We start from the raw sequence: 19,106 nt of genomic DNA on the forward strand, positions 1-19,106 counted from the left end.
ATTGGCTTTGTGTTAGTATCAGAAATCCTATAAAAGATAAAATATATAAAAATGTGCAGTTTGGTAGTTGAGGGATGCCTCGTGTCTTCATCACTAAACCCACAATTTAACTTGCAATATACGGGATTATTTTTTTCCCCTCTATGTTCCTAGATATGCCACATACATTATTGTACAATCTTAAAATCAAAATAGTCATACTCCCAACCTTCTCTGTGCAGGATTTCACCTTACTTTGGGAACTTCAGCATGATCTCAGGAGAATTATTTGGTGTCAAGGTACTACCTGACAGAGGGAAAACAATAGAGGTGTCTTCTGAATTTTAATGTCTCTATCATTTATAGCATTGTCCTAAAATGGAAAGTTACCAAAGCAGTGATGCTAACACACATATCCAGAAACAAACAATGACACAGGGATGCTTGTGAGGAACTGAAGCATGGGGTTGATGATTTTCCTAAGCATTTTTGTAAGCGCTTAATGTTAAAGTGTACCACAGGAGTTAGTAAGAACTAATGGTATGTTAAGCATAAATTGGCTACTGGGCTTCATTCCAGTTACTACCTATTTAAGTGTCGTGACTCCAACAAACAAGACAGCATGGAGGTATGAAAAAAGTAGCTCCCTAATTCTTTATTTATATCTAATTAGAGTTTGTAGCTCCTTTTTTAGACCCAGATCCTCAGTTGCTCTAGACTGGAACAGCCCTACTTGTTCCAGTGAAATACTATCTGAGAACAGGCTATAACATTTTAAATGTGGACTGTTCTTTGACTTAGATTCATATTTTCAAAGCAAGGCACTCACTGCTACTCACTGCAGAATACAGGTCTCAGAAAGGATTTTATGGACAAGGATCTTGCAGGAGAATATAACTTTTGCTTCTTAACTTTACCATTTACTTTAATGAGAGCACAAGCACGGTGAAAAATCTGGGAGAAACAGATGCCTCCTTGAACACAAAAGTCCATTTTCAGCAGTGCTGGTGAGAAGGGTCATCTCCCAGGCTTATGCAAAAGTATTGTAAAGAATTGGGCCCACAGGGCCAGATCTTCAGCTGAAAAGGCAGGTAGCTAATTGAGTCCCGATTATAGAAGACCTGCCTCTCAGCCGTGGAAAGTGCTGAGTGCAAACTATTCAGCCTGATTATAGAAGTCACGTATCAGCAGTAAATACATGGCTAGACTTTTTTGAGTTGTAAGGGTTTCTGCACTCTCTTGATCTTGGTAGACACAGAAGCGTAGGTGGTTTATTAGTCTTCTGTGATGTTGAAAATTTTGCCCTTCATTTTTGGAAGGACAACTGGAGTGCCTGGACTAGCTAAAAGTAATTTTGAAATTGGTTGTGCAATTTTGTGCACCAGTCCCTCAGCAGTGTGTGTAAGCAGGCATGGGACAGCCCTCCTCACTTCTCACCTTGCATAAGACTGGCAAGAGGTTTAAAAAATTATTTTTTGCATTCTTATTTTTTTACCTAAAATCATACTCATACCTTGCCGTTTCTTTTCCTGTGCAAGACAGGCTTCCTTTATCTATTCCACTTGCTATTCCAACCAGCCACTACCCAGAAATATACATTAAACCAAAGTTAACTTGGAAGGGAAGAACTACCTAAGCAGCTTGTGTCTTAGGATTTGGACCTAACACGTTGGAAGGAAAAAACCACAACGTAATGACTTAGACTGGCAAGGTGACTGCATTACCTTGTTAACCAACACTGCTGGTACTGCATTTCAAACAAAACAATCTTTGTCTGCATCGCTGCCAAAACTGCATTTCATAATGTGTTAACTCCTTCATATTCTGCTGTGATGACATCGTCCTGTGTCAGCAAAACAATGTTGGAGCTCCAACATATTCCCACTGGGTTTGGCTGGATGAAGCATTTAGTTCCCGCACCTCACTGGATTCAGCAGGCTGCCAGTCTGCAATACCTCGATGTGCCTTTCCAAGAGCAATCATTTGCCATCACACCCAGCCAGGAGTGAAGCAAGCACAAAACTGGCAATAGGGCCATTCCTGGGCATTTAGACTTGTGTTTTCACACCTGACACTTGTATTTGTTCTCTGAGTCATACAGTGACTGAGGTACGCTATCCTCATGTGAGGTGAGAGACCATCAAAAGGTGTCAGGAGAAACTCTGTTCATGCTATTAAGTCTGTTCCACCCTTTAAACAGCAGCCCACACAACTTAGTTATACAGTGTGCTGTGATTGTCTAAGACAAAGATTTCAGCTGTAGACTTTCACAGAAAACAACTTTTTTGAACCAAGGGGTGATTCTGAAAGGCAGAAAGCAGAAGCGGGTGTTGTCAGGTCAATGGGATCTGGGCATCTGACCCTTTTTAGGCCCTTGCGATCTCACCCCAGATCACCTCGCTCTCCCTGTTACCGCAGCCCTACTCTGCTGCCAGAGAAAAGCTTTCTGCTGAGCAGGGCACAGCCCTTGCCACATGCCTTTCAGACGGTTCAGATTCAACACTTCATTGTGTCTATCCATTGCTATTAGGTAACTGTTGTCAAGCTTCTACCCAAGCTTTATCTTAGTCTTGGAGATCTCATGGGTAGGGCTTGTTTTTCACATTACCTGGAATAACAAGTCCCAACCCTTGATTTGGGTCCCTAACACTAATAAAGAATAACTAAAGTGTTTATCTCAGATTACATTAATCACATTAGGCCAATGCTGAGAGAGTGCTGAATACTTACACTTTGATTTATGTTTTCCCCTGTGGTGTCGAGTGACATCAGATGATGCCTTCAATAAGCACCAGGAATTTTCACCAGGCCAGCTCATGAAGCAGGGAGGGAAGCACACCCTGCATGACTGATGGTTGGATTTGTTTTTCCCATAAGTAAAGTCCAGGCTGGAGTTCACACGCCAATTCTTTGGAGGTGCTGAGTAACCACAACTCCCACTGAGCAACATTCAGCACTCCTCAGCATCTGGCAGGCCAGAATTTGCATGAATAAACAGTATAAGGATCTCAGAGTTTAACCTGATGAGTTGTATCAAAGTTGCAGGTCTTCAGCATCTTTCAACATTTGCTACCTTAACCAAAGCACTATTTAAATCTGTGTAAGGTTCTTGTCAAGGGTGTGGAGGGGAGGAAAGGGGTGAGTGGGATGGCTTTGTCATAACGTTTTCCTTTATTAATGCCCGTCAGTCATCCTGTCTATGCTGGGGCAAAATAGGCAGTCAAGGCCTTCTAGGTATTTGAAACACAGTGAAGACTACACATTGTTTTCTGCTTTACCACCACTAATCTCCATAGCCTTTAGGTACAAAGACTGCGATCCATATTACCAAACTTGAGTCATCCAGAAATGAGATATCCACTCAAGCAAATTGTATTCATCCCCTCTAATAGGAATGATTAGAGAAAGGCACAACCAGAGGGTGATTTATCCCATCCTAAAAGAAGTGTCTGTAGGGGGGGTTGCCCTCTGGAGGTACCTGTTTCTTTCTACTCTAGAGATGCTGTTGGTGGCTGGATTAGACTAGATCTGGCTTTTAGGTAATTACACAAGAAAGATTCCAGCCAAATACTTCGGGATATCAGAAAACTACTTGATAGGAATTGAGAACTTTGACTGCACTATTACTTTTACAAGATCAGTAACTCTTACGTTTAGGAAGTGGGGAGGAAAGGTGAAGGGTCTTCATAGTCTTCTTTAATTTGGTTTTTGTTTTGGCAATTTTTTGCTTATTTTGATGACTTCTGATAAGGTAGGATCTGGACGAACCGTTATTATAATGTCTGTCTCAGAGGTTATATCACACCAGCTTGCAAGGAGATGTGACAAATAAGAGAAATGAAGACTGAAATGGTCATTTCTTCCAGGGCTGTAGATCACGCAGTAGTGTATTTTATCTGGATTGAGCATAAGTAAATGATCACAACGTTTTGTAATTAATCAGAAACCAAAAATGATTGCTGGTTTTATGCCGGCCACAGGAGACTAGATAATACCTTTGCCGGCAAAGCAAAAATGACCTCTTCACATTTTTTGAACAATGTTTTTGAACAATGAAAATGTAATTCTACCGAGTGATTTTGTAATAATTGAACACTTTGGATCACATGAGTATGTTATTTCTGACCTATTGCTGAGTTCTCCAAAACTATATTTACCATCTCATGGAGTCATGGTGTCAGTTCTGACCAAATTAATTAGAAAGGTCTAGATTTACAGTGAAATGAGCGAGAAAAGAATGCATGTGGCTTATTAGAAATCAGTTTGCTCTACTATAGGGGGTTATTTCTTACAACTATGCAGAGGGGTGGGATGGTTGATTACAACCTATATGAATGTCTTCTGGAGCAACAATGCTAACCAAAGTAGGTCTTGCCCCTTGGCTCCTCATTCGCCTCTTCCAGCTCTGCCTCCATGGTTCGCTGTCCATTTGCTTTGCTGCAGCTGTTTGCAGGGCTGTGCTAAGAATGGGAATGTCACTGGAATGACATCAATTTTTTGTTGTTTCTGCAGGTGAAGGAAGGTAAACCTGGACCATTTGAATGATTTGATTTCAACACAGCCCAACAAACTGCTGACTCAGCACAAATGCCATGTGAGTGGTGGCATCTGGGATCGGGGCAGGAATAAGAAGCAGGGCCATTTGGCAAGAAACTCCTAAATCACCTTTGCTGCCAGAGAAAAAAATGGATCTACACCCTTAGAGGCATGTGAACTACCCAATCCCTTTGCTGCCTCCTGTTGATCCAGTAGGAGAGCGAGTGTGAATTTGTCGGAAAATGAGGGTCTTAGAGAGAGAAGCAGTGAAAATACAAGCTTCTTGCTTCTACAGTTTCTGTTGCTTCAGAAAATGAGTGAGAAATTAAAGATAATTCCCATATTTTAGCTGGTTTGTTTGGAAACAACCCCTAGTGTTGACAAGAACAGGCATGATTAAAAAATGCTAGCTGGTCGCAAAGCAATCACAAAATCTGTAGGCTATGTTTGTCTGCCTCAAATGTCAAGTGTTACACTTCTGGCACTCAGCACTTCCAGTCAGCAGAAACAAAGGGAGCACAACAGGTTATTTTTAAATAGTTTAAACTTTAGCTCAAGCATTTTGTTTTCATATTTTTATGCAGTCTAGCTCCTTCAGTGTAACACCTGGCAGCTGTCACATGTATCACAACAATATTGTTTCAAGCTAAGAGGCTGCTTATTTTGTATGGATCTTTTCTATTTTAATAGTGGGAAACAACAAAATATTCTCTAAAATAATTGCTACGATTACCTGCCACAGAAATACATATGTTAGCAGACAAAATAATATGCGCAGACAAGCTCCATCAGCCACAGGACTAGATATGTCACTCTCTTAACAGTGGTCAGCAATGAATTTGAAAAGCCCGTTGGGAGGAAATGTCTTCCTTCAATAGATTTTCATTATATTACAATTAACATTATGTGGATAATGTCTAATGCAATGTCTCTTACATAACGACCTGAAAGAGACCAAATATATTTCAGAAGAAAACAGCCTGGCTAGCTTATTTTGGTATAGGATCCACACATCTCCCATGGGATATGGAGGTCCAGACACTTGAACCAGTGGTAGAAGCAGTTTTACAGAACGGTGTGAGAGAGCAGCTTTCTTCTAACTGTTACTCGGGACAAAGGAAATACAATTCCCTTGTTTATGTCACCTAATTTTTCCATGACTTGAATAAAAAAGCCAGAAATAACATACTTGTGTAATATTTCACCCACTGCCGCACGTCACTGCAAAAAAACCCCACAACTTTTTGTTGAGAGCGATTAATTACAGATGTGCATTAAACCTAGTCCTACAGATATGCATAAAACCTAGTCCTGCCGCTGTCCAGGAAAATGAGGGAAACCCAAGAGGAGAGTCTTACACACACATGATTGCTCAGGCTGCATCACCAGAACAGTTTTTCCTGGATCTATCCACACATCATTCTCTGATCCTCTTGGAGTGAAGTTTTTGAGGACCTCCTGATCCATCAGCCATCTATCATTTTTGTGCCCTTCCAGCCCTGCTGAAGAACTGTCTAGCAAAGGAGGGATCATCTTGAGAGGCTGTAGGAGTAAGTGGTATGCACTGGCCACCAGTGCCACCACTACTCACAGCTACCAGTTCTTCCTTTTTCCTCCTACTGCTGCTTCATTGGACAAGTAGATGTGGCTTCAGATTAAGCTAAATGTGAGGTGAAGGCTTTCCAAGAACTCTTCTGTGGCAGTAACCCATCCAATCCATGTCAGAGAAAAAATATTAGCTTTCAGGGAAACATAGCCAAACCTAGTAATGGTTTAACATTGTGTCTGTCTCTGTCAGGTAGTCTTTCCTTTGAGTAATATGAACTGTTGTATATGAAAGCTTTTTCTTCCTCTGCAAATGGTGCTTTTGTAAATCTAGTGAATGAGACAGAGCACCAGTTCAGATTGTGACTCACCATGGAGCTCCATTCACGGGATCAGGTAACGGAGCCAGCATAGCTGTGAGGTGATGTGGACACAGCAAGCTTTGAGGTTGGAGCACTGCTTACATTGCGAGTAACTGACTGACTGGGTCTGCATGTATGCAGGGGGTGGTATAAGTGAGCTGTGGACACAGCACACCTTCTCTGAGAGACAAAACCACACTGATGGAGATGCAAGAAGAAAAGCTGGAACGTCAGCTAAAGCAACCAGTTGCCATTCTTCAAAGCCACCACATTACAGAAAAAACAAAGTCTTGCCCACAGTTAAAACATTTTTTGCCTCATCACCTGTTGCTCCTGCTCCTTTCCCTTTGTGTGCTCGTTTGTCCCCATCTTCAGTTGCTTGAATCTTCTCCTTACTACAACCACAGCAACTGAAGCTGGTAGCCAAGACTTGACTCTACTCCAACACCACATTGTTCAGTGAGCAGCACCGTGACTTCCTTGACAGAACCTGTCCTGTCACACCTCACATTGTAATCTCTGCTTGCCCATTAGTGATGCTGGCTTGCTTTACAGCACTTGGCCAGCTGATGTGCAAGATATTAAATCAAGCTCCCTTCTGCCCATCTCACACTGTTCCCAGGTGAAGTCCAAGGAAGCTGTGATAAATGCTCTTGAAGCCTTGGATTCAGAGATGGTTATTGACCAAGTTATTATGGAATATAGAGCATAGATCACGGGCAACTGTCACCAGAGACAAGCTTGCAACTGACCTGCACCTGGGCAGACACCAGCCCCATTTTTTAAAAAAATAAATCTATTTATTTTTATAAAATTTAATTATGAAATTGTGCATAAATATAAAAATCAATGTACTTTAAAAAATAGGTCTGGTGCCAGACGTTGAAAAGGCTCACCAGCACTGATGGGGAAAATCACAGCTACCTTTCCTCAGTAAGGCATTTTTTAATAGAGTAAGTCATACAGCAAGTGTTTCATCACGAAAAAAAGCTACTTCTTCTGTGTGCAGAAGTACTGAGCCAGGAGTGCTGTAAAAGACTGGGTCTGTATTTTAATCACGACCTTTGGTGGTTGAGATAGACTCAGATTTCATGGGGTGCTCCCTAAATTAAAAAGAGCAATGAGAAATTCAGTTCACTTATTCTCTGGGATTGTGAGATCCTCATTCTCTGCTCAGTCAAAGGTGTGACATCTACTCAACATCTGTGGCATGATTTGAACATCATTGGCCAGTAGCCTGGAATAACAGGTTTTCTGAAGTAGTCACTGGTCTCTTACTCAGTGACCTGAAGATTATTGTAAAGATGCCAGAAATATATATCACCTGAACAGGGATCTAAGACCGAATCAACACTGCCTCTCCTTTTTACCCATTTCATTTTGGCTGTATATGCAGCCCCCCAACCTTTATCTCCTTTTCAAACTCCAGGCAGGTGGGCACTGAATCCTGCAGGGTGCTGCAGTCCAGCTCCTCAGCTGCTCACAAGTCAGGAAAGCCTGGAAGTGGCATAATACAATATCCAACCACAAGGACTCTCAGGTCCAGTTTACTAATTACTATCAGTGGGATTTTCAGTCACATAGGTTGGTATTTAAATATTGATTCATCTTCAGTGCTTTCAGACTACAAGCACTGCTTTCCGTAGATGAGCGTATGGCTACTCTGAAAGCCTGAACTGTCTCAAGGCAGTAGGATGACAATTAACCCAATATTTCACAAACGGATGGCTTGTGTTATTGTGACATAAATCTACCATAATGTGAAGTGAAACAGCAACAGTCCATCCATGATGAAGAAATATGGGTTTTGTACACTCTTTTTTCCTTTCTGAATGCCTTAACAAAGAGCAGTAGTAGCAATGCTTGGAGGAGGAGGCCAAGTAGAAGTAGAATTCAGTATTTGAATGAGCTAGTCGCAGAAAGCCAAAGTCTAGGTGAGCCTGGCTTTGTATTAATTTGAACAGGAGAAATAATTTTGTCCACGTTGTCATTGTGGAGTCCTTTTGTTAGTAATGGACTGAAAAAAATGAAATATACATAAATCAGATGGTATCTGTGACTCACCAGACAAATCATGGAGCAGACTATTTGAGGTAAAACTTCAGGTGAAGTATTTGCCACTCATATTAATTATGAGAAACTGTTGTCGAAAGCTGATCTTAATGCATTGCCCTCATGACTTGCCACTGCTGCCTCTGAATCACCCAGATAATTCTCAGAAGCAAAGGAGAGAGAGGTTGTAGAAAAGGAACAATCAAGACTTCCCTGATTTTCTCTGCATGTATTTGCTAAACTGAGAGGGGAAAAAAAGTCTCACCTGAAGCACAAGTCAAGATACAAAACAGAAATTTACAGGTAGAATTTGCCGCCAGCTGAACATCAGCTTGAGTGGCCTCAGACCCAGCTGCTATAACAGACTGCCAACTCATTAAGTCAATTTACAGAGAAGCAAAGGCAGAATTTTTGGACTGTTAACCGAGTTCCTTGCATCTAGTGTTTGCCTTGTGTTTCAGCTACAGGCTGAACACTTTTTTTTTTTTTTTCCCTAAGTGAAATTTAAGAGACATTTAGGAAGTAGCTTCAGAGTTTAATTTGGGCTTGTATACTAGCTGATTCATGGGTCTCCTACAAAAGGCTTGGCTTCTCAGAGGATAGATGACCCATTTTTCATTCAGTCAAACCTTGCAGAATTTTTAACTGTACAGAAATAAACCCATCCAGTTTTCTACCTAAGGAAAGACACAGTGCAAGTATATCAAGTCCTGGATGGTAAACAACAAGCTGACTTTTGCTCTCTGCATTCCCAGACCCTTCACTAGCACTAAACACAGTTGTTGCAGGGAGCAGAGAGTTTTTGGAGCAGCAGCTGGCTTCCTAGGAGAGAGCTGCCTGGGCTGTGTCTGGTGCTGATGCTAATAAATTTCTCATCCTGCTCTGGGGGCAAACTGTGGAAAGGCTGTGTCGGGTGGGCCAGAGAGGAAAGAGACCCTCGCTTAGTATCATTGCTGCAAGATCTAGCCTTGCAAGACTGCTTTCTCTTAAGCAAGCGATCCCCTTGCTTGAAACAGTTGGCTTGAAGTGGGGACTTAGATTCCTTGCCCCAACAAATGGGCAAGACTGAGTTTCCAATTCAGAAAAAAGAAAGGAAACTATTCGTGTCCCACCGCCACGCTCGTGAAATCAGTCCAGAGCAGTGCTGCGCTAAAATGTGGGACCCTGCTTTTACAGAGCCGAGGAAAAAATAGAGATACATTGGCAGTGAGCCAATCTCCATGATCCATCTTGTGCTTATTTTGGTTTTAAATGATCTTATTTTGTCTGTGTTGTCTGCATATCGACTTGACAACCAACTGGCTAAAACTTAGGTAAGTACTGACCTCTCTGACATGTGATTTAACTGTCTCATGGAAAAATATTTGAAGGATCACCAGCTGAAATTGAAGTATTCAGCAGCAGGGCAAAGAGAACTACAGTACATGAATACAGAGAGGACTGTCCCTATGGTAATTCTGGCAGATGGCATAAGGTTGCAAGCAAGTAATAGAAAATTTTAAAACTAATGAAACAAGATTAACATAGGCCACTCCATTAGTATTTCTCCTCCCAAACAGCTCAGTCCTGATTATATTTTATATCCTCATGGAATTAAAGCATTGTACTTACTGGCAGCAAAGGGAAATTAGATCAGAATACTGTTTGTGGATTATTAACTTGCATTTCTTTTCAAACTAAATCTATCTGCTTGAGTCCTTTGGAGTCTACAGACAGCCAATTCTCTGAAGGCAAATTTGAGCAACAGAATATAGGGTCCAGTACTTCATCTTAGGTGAAATAAACTGGACAACCAGAGACCCAGGTGAATACAAGACGTTAATAAACTCTCACAAATGTATATGGTGTCACTGCATGAGAAATGCTGCCTACAAAAATCTGATTAGGGTAAAAACTGAACAAACTTTTCCTTATGCATCCATTGCCCTCTGTATTTTAACCAGACTGAAATCATTTGAGCAGATACAAGGTATTTTAGGATCTGCCTTCTTCCAGTGACAACACCAGTAAGTTTTATTATAAAATAACTGTCACTGCTGATTTTTGGGATTCTTCTATTACAAGCCAAAGGATAGAGTGGTTCTGCATGTGAAGACATTTCTAAGGGCTACATATTCCTGGAAAGTGGTTTTACTGTTCTTGATGTGCCTAGCTTTCTCTAGAGTGAGGTCTGCACAAGGGAATCAAAGGGCAGAACTTAAGGCCAGCTTTTCACATTCGGTTGCTTAAAGCTGGGCAGCCAGAGGGGCTCACATAACCAGTTTGTTAGCTGGGAGTATTGAGCATTTGCACTGTTAAACGTGATAGATGTTGAGCACTCCTGCAGACTAATCTTACTACTAAAGATGACTTAATGCATATTTAGAAGTCAGATTTCCAATAGCGTGAAGGGCCACATGGCCCTTCAGGTGTATCAGTCTAACAGTTAGATGCCACGTGAGCGTTTACAAAACACACACAACATTGCTCATATGCCTAAAGCTCCACACCTATATGCCATTGGTAACATCCTTCAGGTATAAAAAGCACAAAACCACATGCCTGAGTCCCGAAATGCCAAATAGGTGAACGAGTTTCTGAACTCTAATGCACAAAACACAACTTCTTCCTAGCTCACCTAGTCTGTCTTCTGAGACGGAACACAAGAAGACAGCTTAGTACTTGGTGAAGGCTTGCTTCACCTCCTTCCGTAACCCATTACACAGGCTGTCTCTAAGCCCTCTAAGTTTTTGGTTTGGACTCCAAGATCTGTTTCTCCCATGTACTGGAAAGGGCTGCTTATTAATGTCTGCGTCACCCCTCAGTAATACATTACACCTCATGGTGGCAAGGCAGCTCGCTAATGCTATTCTCGCTCCCTGTGTTTTAATCGTTCACTCCTGGTTGTCACCCGCAGAGGCTCAGATTCACTTCAGGAGACCCCCCCCCACTTTAGAAACTGAACAGAATCATCTGAATTAAGAGCAATGTCACCTTACACTCAGCAGGCAGATGTGAAGACGTGCCAAGTGTGAACCAGCAGCAGTTGGCAGACTGTCTCTCTTACTGGAGATGCCTCTTGTCCTCTGTCAGACACAGAAGCAGCCTGTGGTGACTATGCTTCTGGCTCAGGCACTCCCTGAGGCGGGGTAAGGCTCTCTGCTGTGGAGTTATCTATTTTGTTCATGCTGAATCATCTCCTTCCATCCCTTCTCAGACCAAGAAATCAGTACACCTGTGGGCTGCACCTCCTGTTGCCGTATCCCTGTTGATACACCCTCCCACACTCTGAATGATATTTCTTGATGCATCAATACACTTTCTTAGAGTTCTTAGAGTGCAGTGGTGCTTAAACAAAGTAAATTTGGGGAATTACTAGGTGGAAATGACCTCTCTTTGCTGCTGAAATACAAGGAAATCCCTATCAGTGCACTCTCTTAAAATAGCCTGAAAACAAATTATATTTTTATTTATATAAAAATTAAAGTATATACTGTCACTACATGACTGCTGATGACAGTCATGCAGAAATATTATTATTATGAATTATTATTACAGTTATTGCAAGTAATTTTGTTATTTGGCTTTTAGGGGCTTATCACACAAAAAGAAAAAAAGGCAGTGACCCAATACCTTACAAGAAAGATAAAGACATGTAAACTGTCTAAACGGCCACCTCAATACACATGGAGAAGAAAATAATTTTTATGCAAATAGAGTTTCAGACCAAAATGCCTTTCTCCCTCACCTCCTTTCTATTTCATGATTAAATAAATCATAAAGCTGTCACTAGAGACCACATAGAAAGAGGTCTCAAACTGTAGAAATGAGATCTTTCTGCATTTTTCTATTTCATAGAAATAGAAAAGAAAAAAGAAAAAAGAGCATAATGCTATTCGCATGTTTCCCAGGAGTACAAACAAGCTCCATGTCCTCTTGTAATAATACAACGAACTTTCAAAACCAAACACAAATAAATTAAAATTAAACTATGAACCATAAATTTAATTGAGAATCACAGTGTCCAATGATTTTCAAACTCAAATTACCACCAGACAGTGCATCTTTTTGCATAACTTATGTAGCTAAAGCATAGGTGATAGCTTCTTTCCTTTCCCTTTTTTAAATGGAGAGATAGACTTCAGTCATAGTGCTGGAGTTTTAGCACAAAAAAGCTGAATAATAATTTTTTATTTTTCATAAATGCACTATATCACGGACAGTGCTTAGAATGCAGTACAGAAAGTGAGTAGGGGGAAAATCCCCATTTTTGTGTTGAAGAATAGAGCAAAATCGAATTCTTCTGTCATTAGAGCAAACACCCAAAGGTAACTACAATTGTTTTGCATCATGGTCTTTGGTCTTCAATAAATAAGATTAAATGCCCCAATGTTAATGCAGAATTCTCTGCAGATCAGCCATATAACTTTGGAAATTGAATATATACATATATTTTAACTAAGACGGGTGTGAATTTGGAGCTGGAAGAACTAAATCATGGACAGTGTCTACCAAAAAGGAGCTACTCCAGAAGAGATGTTATAGAATAATTAAGGTTTAATTTACAGTATTTGCATTTGGGACAATTTTGCCAGGTAGTGAAGTTCTTAATCCTTGATCTTGTAGGTATTTCAGCTCTTAATTAGTGTCACTTAAGGTGACACAAAAAAAGCCTTTGCCTACTGAAAAAACTTTTAAAGCATGGATATTTAAAAGTGCACACACAACCTTGTGTGTCTAAAGGGTTGGGATCCCCCCCCCCAGCTGCATGGTGATGCATTTCAGGGCCATGTTTGGTACTCCATGCTCACTGGGAATGTGGGAGATGCCTTTGGTGTGAAAAGAACCTGAAAAGCAGTCCCCAGAATGTGGGGTGTGCTATGTGGGCTGGGGTGTGAGGGGACTCTCTCCATTCTCTCCATGGGGACCTCCGAGGAGCAGGGCTCAAGCCATCCTCCTGAGGGACCACCAGTGATTTGCTCATGGTGGGAATCCAGGCAGAAGGATTATTCAGTGGATTTTTCTTCCTGATGGCAACCATTACTCTCCAGATCTTCCTCCCCCATTTCTTGGACTGAACAAACTTGGGACTCTTCACATCTACTGTCAACCCACAGGTTCTCCATCCTGCTGGTCATCTGATCAGCAACTGAAATATAAGCCCATATATCTGAGGGAGTAAATGTCTCTTTTCATTTTGAACCAGGGAGATGCAATATTTAACCATGCAGGGGTAAGCTGAAGGGTGGCATTTCGAAGGTGCGAGAAAGAGATGTTTTAGGCAGATTGTAATTGTGAACTAGCATGATGTCTTTGGATGGGAAGAAAGGGAAAAAGTCCTTTAAAACCATGTAGGAACATCACCAGAGACACTATTTGAACTGTTAGTTAACGGTAAAATGAAATATTTCCTACCCATGAAAGTACAAATCATGTATTGAATCAGATTCCAAAGACGATGTAGTATGATAAGAAATGCCAAAAGTGATATGCAGAATGCTAACTCCTGTGAGAAAATAAGAAGAGTGCTTCACCAGTGTTGTCATAACATGAACTAGTCATTATCACTATGTTCAGTGAAAAAGCTGTTTCCACAGCACTTTTCCATAATATTCTTTAATTGGAGGAAGGGAGTAAAAACAGTGGTGTGAAGAACATCAGCCGGGGTTTTAGAAAAAATAAACAAATACGGCATTTCAGAATGGGTTGTGTCAAATCACATGCAGGAAAAAACAAAATTGATGTTCACAGACTTAAAAATGATCACTGCCACATGACAGCAGTCATTTTGCTTGTGACACAGACACATTTCAGCTCAGATCCGTAAATCTGACCATAGCATCATCTCACAGGATCACCCTTCCAAGCTTGGTCACTCTGCTTTTTCTGTTTTTCAGTATACTCTACACCTTTCTGCTTCCTGAGCTTTCCTATCCCTTCCTTTGTTTCCAGCTAAGGGGAAACCCCATACTCAGCTGCGGCCCCTGATCCTTCCTCCCTGCATCCCCAGAGCCACATGCTACTCTTCCCAGCATCCTCCTCCTCCCAAAATGTCAGTGTCGCTTGTGATCTGGGAAAACATTAAAACCTAGCACCCTCCAACTCACATGCCAACAGGAACCGACATCTTTTCCATGTGCCTGGTTTTACTCCTGGTACCCAACAATGAAGAGAGCAGAAGACCGCTGCTGTTTTTCACACAGTTGCCCACATCAAATGTTAGTTTTTCTTCTTTAATTAGGACCCAAGGAAGCAGAGCACAGTCAGGCAAGCTCCCAGGAAACCAACCCAATACAGATTTTACCTGCCTATAGTGAGGTTTGGCTGCCCAGTCATCAATGGAACTGACAGGAAGAAACAGCAGCAATAAATTTCACTGTGAATTTATTCTTTTTGCCAGCTCATTTGGAATATACTTAAGAAGACAAGGTTATAGCAGATTTGATAATTTTAAAGTATTTTTTAAATTCCACTCAAATATTCTCAAATCAAACCCTGACTTGAAAAACAGCTACTGAAATTTGGGGTCAAATGTTACTTTTGTTGAGACTGAAGTCAACAAGAATCCTTTCACCACCAAATTCCAGCGTCACTGACTACAGCCTCCAGCTAAAAAGTAAGTGCTCCTTCTATCATATCTGTACAAACTCTTTCTCCTGAACTTTTTCCACGCCATGTGATGGTTTATCATGGTAGGGCTGCTTATGTATGCTAAATGGTCAACTCCAACTTTAAAGGAACCGTCATGAAATACTTACTACCCACTTGTGCTTTTTCTTACACACATACATAATCTCCTCTCATCGCACACATACAGGTAATTGCTCTGTTAAAACATACGGCTTTAGCCTGTAAATCAGGTTGTTTTAATTTAGAGAATGCTGCTCATGGGCTGGTAGCCAGGCACTAGAGCAAGAGCTGGTGTAGTCTGCAAATCCTCCAGACACAGCAACCCCAGCTGTGTTCCTTGGATCTTTGACCCATGTGGAGTTTGTACACATATGCAGAAGAAGGGATATTCAAATTCACGTTATATGAACTCTAACATTGTAATTTTAAGGAAAACACTCTCCCATACTCAACACTTCAGTCTGTTATCCCATCATGATGCTGGTACTCTATCACAGGACTGGGATATATTATCTTCACACTGTCCTTTAATCAAGTCCCAAGAATCCTTGGAGGAAACTCTCTGCAACATTTCTGAACCCAGGAAATCACATTGCCTACTGAGAACCAGTCAAACACATAAGAAGGTTCTGGCTGTTTGCATAACTTCATGTTCACACGGGGAAGCGCTACACTCCAGATACAGTCACGGAGCTGCAGAAGGCAAAGCCAAGCCATAGCTGCTCAACCAGCAATGATAGGATGGCATGTGATGTACACAGGCTTTCAACAGGTGATAAGAACAATCTCATGCACGGGATTTGTCTGCAACTAATGCATGCAAATGTCTGATGTGCAGAGACATTGCCAGCCTCTCCAACAGCTCCTGAGCATGTGTGTGAGCAACTTGCACAACAGCTCGCACAAGCGAGGTGCACTGGCAGTTAAGCACAAGCCACCGTCAGCATGCTAACTCTGAAGCCAAAAAGTCAGCCTGTCACATATTGAAACTATTTCTAAATCCAGTGGATTTGTTGAAATGACATTTTATGCTGTTTCTGTATTTCTGAAATTATTCTTATTCTTTAGCATGCAGAGGAAAATTAAGACACATTTCCCTTAACAGTTGCTGATCCCGCCTTGCTGTGCATCACAGCCCTCTGCGGTGACTTCGGTAGCACTGACCTTGGACGTTGCTGCAGTGGCATTACTTTCCTTACCACTCCCCAGTGCACTCTCCTCAGTTGCTGCCGCTGATGGGGCTTCCGCCTTCTTTGCACTTGTTTCCAGAGAAACAGGAGGCCCTACTTTCCCCAACCCACTCACCGGGGTTGAGCTCAGATTGCTTGATTGCCGCGACTGAGCCTTATACCAGCTAGGGTAAAGCAAGGGGTCGATGGTTTCTGCTGTGGCCGGCACTTGAGTGTCAGACTCTGGGGTCTGTGGAGAACCACTTGGTGTCACAACATCATCCTTAATTAGGACAGATAAAAAGAAGAACAAGCAGAGTGCACTACGTTACCTTCCTGCCATAGCCACGTTGCTCTGCATACCATGTTTGCTATATCTCACAGCAAGGAGTAGATTTGTCCTAATATATGGTCCAAAAGAATTACAATCAAAATGTGAAGAAAAAGCAAGTATCATTTGGATAACACAGATATGGGAAAGAAATTAAGTTACCCAAAAAATGGAATAGGAGGGTAGAATTATCTAGGAAGGGAATGCTGACTAAGAAAGGAGTGAGCAAGCGGTTTCTTAGTTCAGATAAACAGCGAATTCAATCCTAAAAACATAAGAAATTCTGCATAAGACCCTCATGAACTGATACCAGCTATGAACGATAGGTGTAGGTACCTTCAAATGGCTTGTTGGGTTTTGGGTTAAGAACAACGCATTTGCCAATGAGTCTGTTGATATAAGCAGTCAGAATATGGGGAATACAAAGACACTGGAGAGAAACATTTGCCCACCAGCATTCCTATCGATGCTACAAGCCAAACACAGATAGATGCTCTGCCAGGAAGAGGAGCAGCCACCTGAACTGCACCTCTCTGCCTGCGTCAGGCTTTCATGGCTCACCCACAAGGTGCTTGCTACCACCACAGCATTTTGGCTTTGCTTTTCTTACACCAGAAGGCAAAAGCTGAAATACAGCTATCCCACACACTGCCACACCCACATGCCATGTCTGACTCCAATCTGACCACCTCCTAATGGCATTTTACAACGGCTACAGCAGCATGTTGTACACCTCCCATTTTAGCCTTAGAAGTGAGGGACTTCATGTTAGTGGGCCAGATTGCTTATGTCTAGTCCTTGTTTGCATAAAAAACTACATCAGTTTAGATAAGTTTGGTTAAGTCACTGCAAACCCTAAAAGACAAACTTTGGTTAAATTAATAAAGCCTGATTTAAGAGCATCTCCACACAACTGGTACAAACTCACCTATGCTTTTAAATCAAAGCAAGAATGAATCTATAGTATTTGTTTTCCCTTGTTTCAGGTGGTGAGCTTGCGACAATCAATAATACTTTATGTACTCTCTTGTTTTCATACTGGCCTCCCCAAATATCTTCACATTAGCCTTTAGGCACTCAGCAACCTCAGTGTGTAAAAGGACTCAATTGCATAAGAGGAGAAATTTTCTAAGTTAATTATACGTAAGGCCAGCTAAGTAGCACATGAAGCATATTTTCTATGTAGGTCTTTTAGAATATACGGCAATTATGGTCTCATGCTAACCACATTCCTTAAGAAAAAGTGCTGGCCTAAATTATTCATACCCTGCATCTGCTTGCTGCTAGGCTGTAAGAAGCAGCTTCTTCTCCTGTTTGGTGTATGATATTCCTGCATCCACCTAGATGATGTCCCTAGGATGATCAGAGCAGAAGAAGGAAAACACCATTCACAGATTAGAAGTATGATCTAAAAATTGGTGGTGGAAAGCTCACTAAATTCAGAGGGAATTCCAAATTCTCTTAGTATAAATATTTCAAAAACCATTTCATTCATAGTAATTAGTCTGAGTTAAATCACAGCAAGCACAACATCCATCATAACATGTTTAACTCCCAAACTGAATCTCTTTTATTTATATCTTATGGGTCCCATATATATCTCAATTTATCTAGCAGCATAATTTTTTGCCTATCAAGTGATATATACACAACTCAAGAGGACAGGGTACAGTTGTATATATAGGTACAAGGGCAATACACAATTTTGCTCTCCAGTGCATCGACTCCCTTAGCTGTGCTCCTGACATATGGTGCCTACAGGTCATGGAGAGCATTTTGCTGCTCTGCCAGGAAATGACCAGCATAGCCATAGCTGGCAGGGCAGGGGGCCATGGGGGGCACCTACCTGACCAGCCAGGGTGGTGGGTAGTGGCACCGGAGCAGGTTCAGCAGAGGGGTCTCCCGCTGTGCTCTGTGGTTCAGGGTCCTGCTGAGGTGGCTGTGGTGCTCTCTCAGCACCTTCCTCCTCCACCTCTTCCTCCTCCTCCTCTCCTGATGACTCTGTGTGGACTTCATCCAAATCTTCACCATCCACTGTCTCCTCCTCTTCCTCTTCACCCTCCTCCTCTGATAGGACACACATAAAAGGACAGGGCTGAGTGCCATGTGAAGATGGCTGCAGTTTTATGTAATTAAAAAGTCATTTACAATTGCATGGCAAAGCTACTGCTAATCTGCTGCCTGGCAGAGGATGCAGGCGGGGGGGGAGCGTTGGTGAGGAGCCTGATCTCACCAGCCTGGCTTGGGCACTGCTATGGAGCTGCCAGCAGGTGCTTCACAGCAAGGAGGTCACCAAACACACAGGCTTGTTAAAATCTTAAGCTGACCCTTTCCATGGGAAGGAGGACAGAAAGTTCTCCTCAGGGATGTGCAGCATGACCCTGCACTTTTGGGGGAGAGGATACCTGCTCTGGCACAATCTGCCAGAGAAAGGTCCCTCTTGCAATTTTAGGTTGTATGTTTGTTTCAAACACCATTGAAGTCATCATAATCAATCTTTACCAGGTCTGTGCTTTGCAATAC

At 41.8% G+C, this 19,106-nt stretch overlaps 1 protein-coding gene across 2 annotated transcripts in view; it reads right to left on the minus strand.

Annotated features, from left to right (window-relative positions):
- Positions 1 to 19,106, minus strand: part of TRIM55 (tripartite motif containing 55) — a 39,850-nt gene that overhangs the window by 2,793 nt on the left and 17,951 nt on the right. The window contains exons 8-9 of one of the 2 annotated variants that reach the window (XM_056333522.1): positions 18,430 to 18,650; positions 16,248 to 16,535 (exon numbers count right to left, since the gene is read on the minus strand). In XM_056333522.1, coding sequence (XP_056189497.1) covers positions 16,248 to 16,535; positions 18,430 to 18,650 — 509 coding nt within the window. The remainder of the gene's footprint in view (positions 1 to 16,247; positions 16,536 to 18,429; positions 18,651 to 19,106) is intronic. The other variant, XM_056333523.1, reaches the window with a different exon arrangement.

The sequence above is a fragment of the Falco biarmicus genome, chromosome 3 (assembly GCF_023638135.1).
Source record: "Falco biarmicus isolate bFalBia1 chromosome 3, bFalBia1.pri, whole genome shotgun sequence".
Taxonomy (NCBI): Eukaryota; Metazoa; Chordata; class Aves; order Falconiformes; family Falconidae; genus Falco; species Falco biarmicus.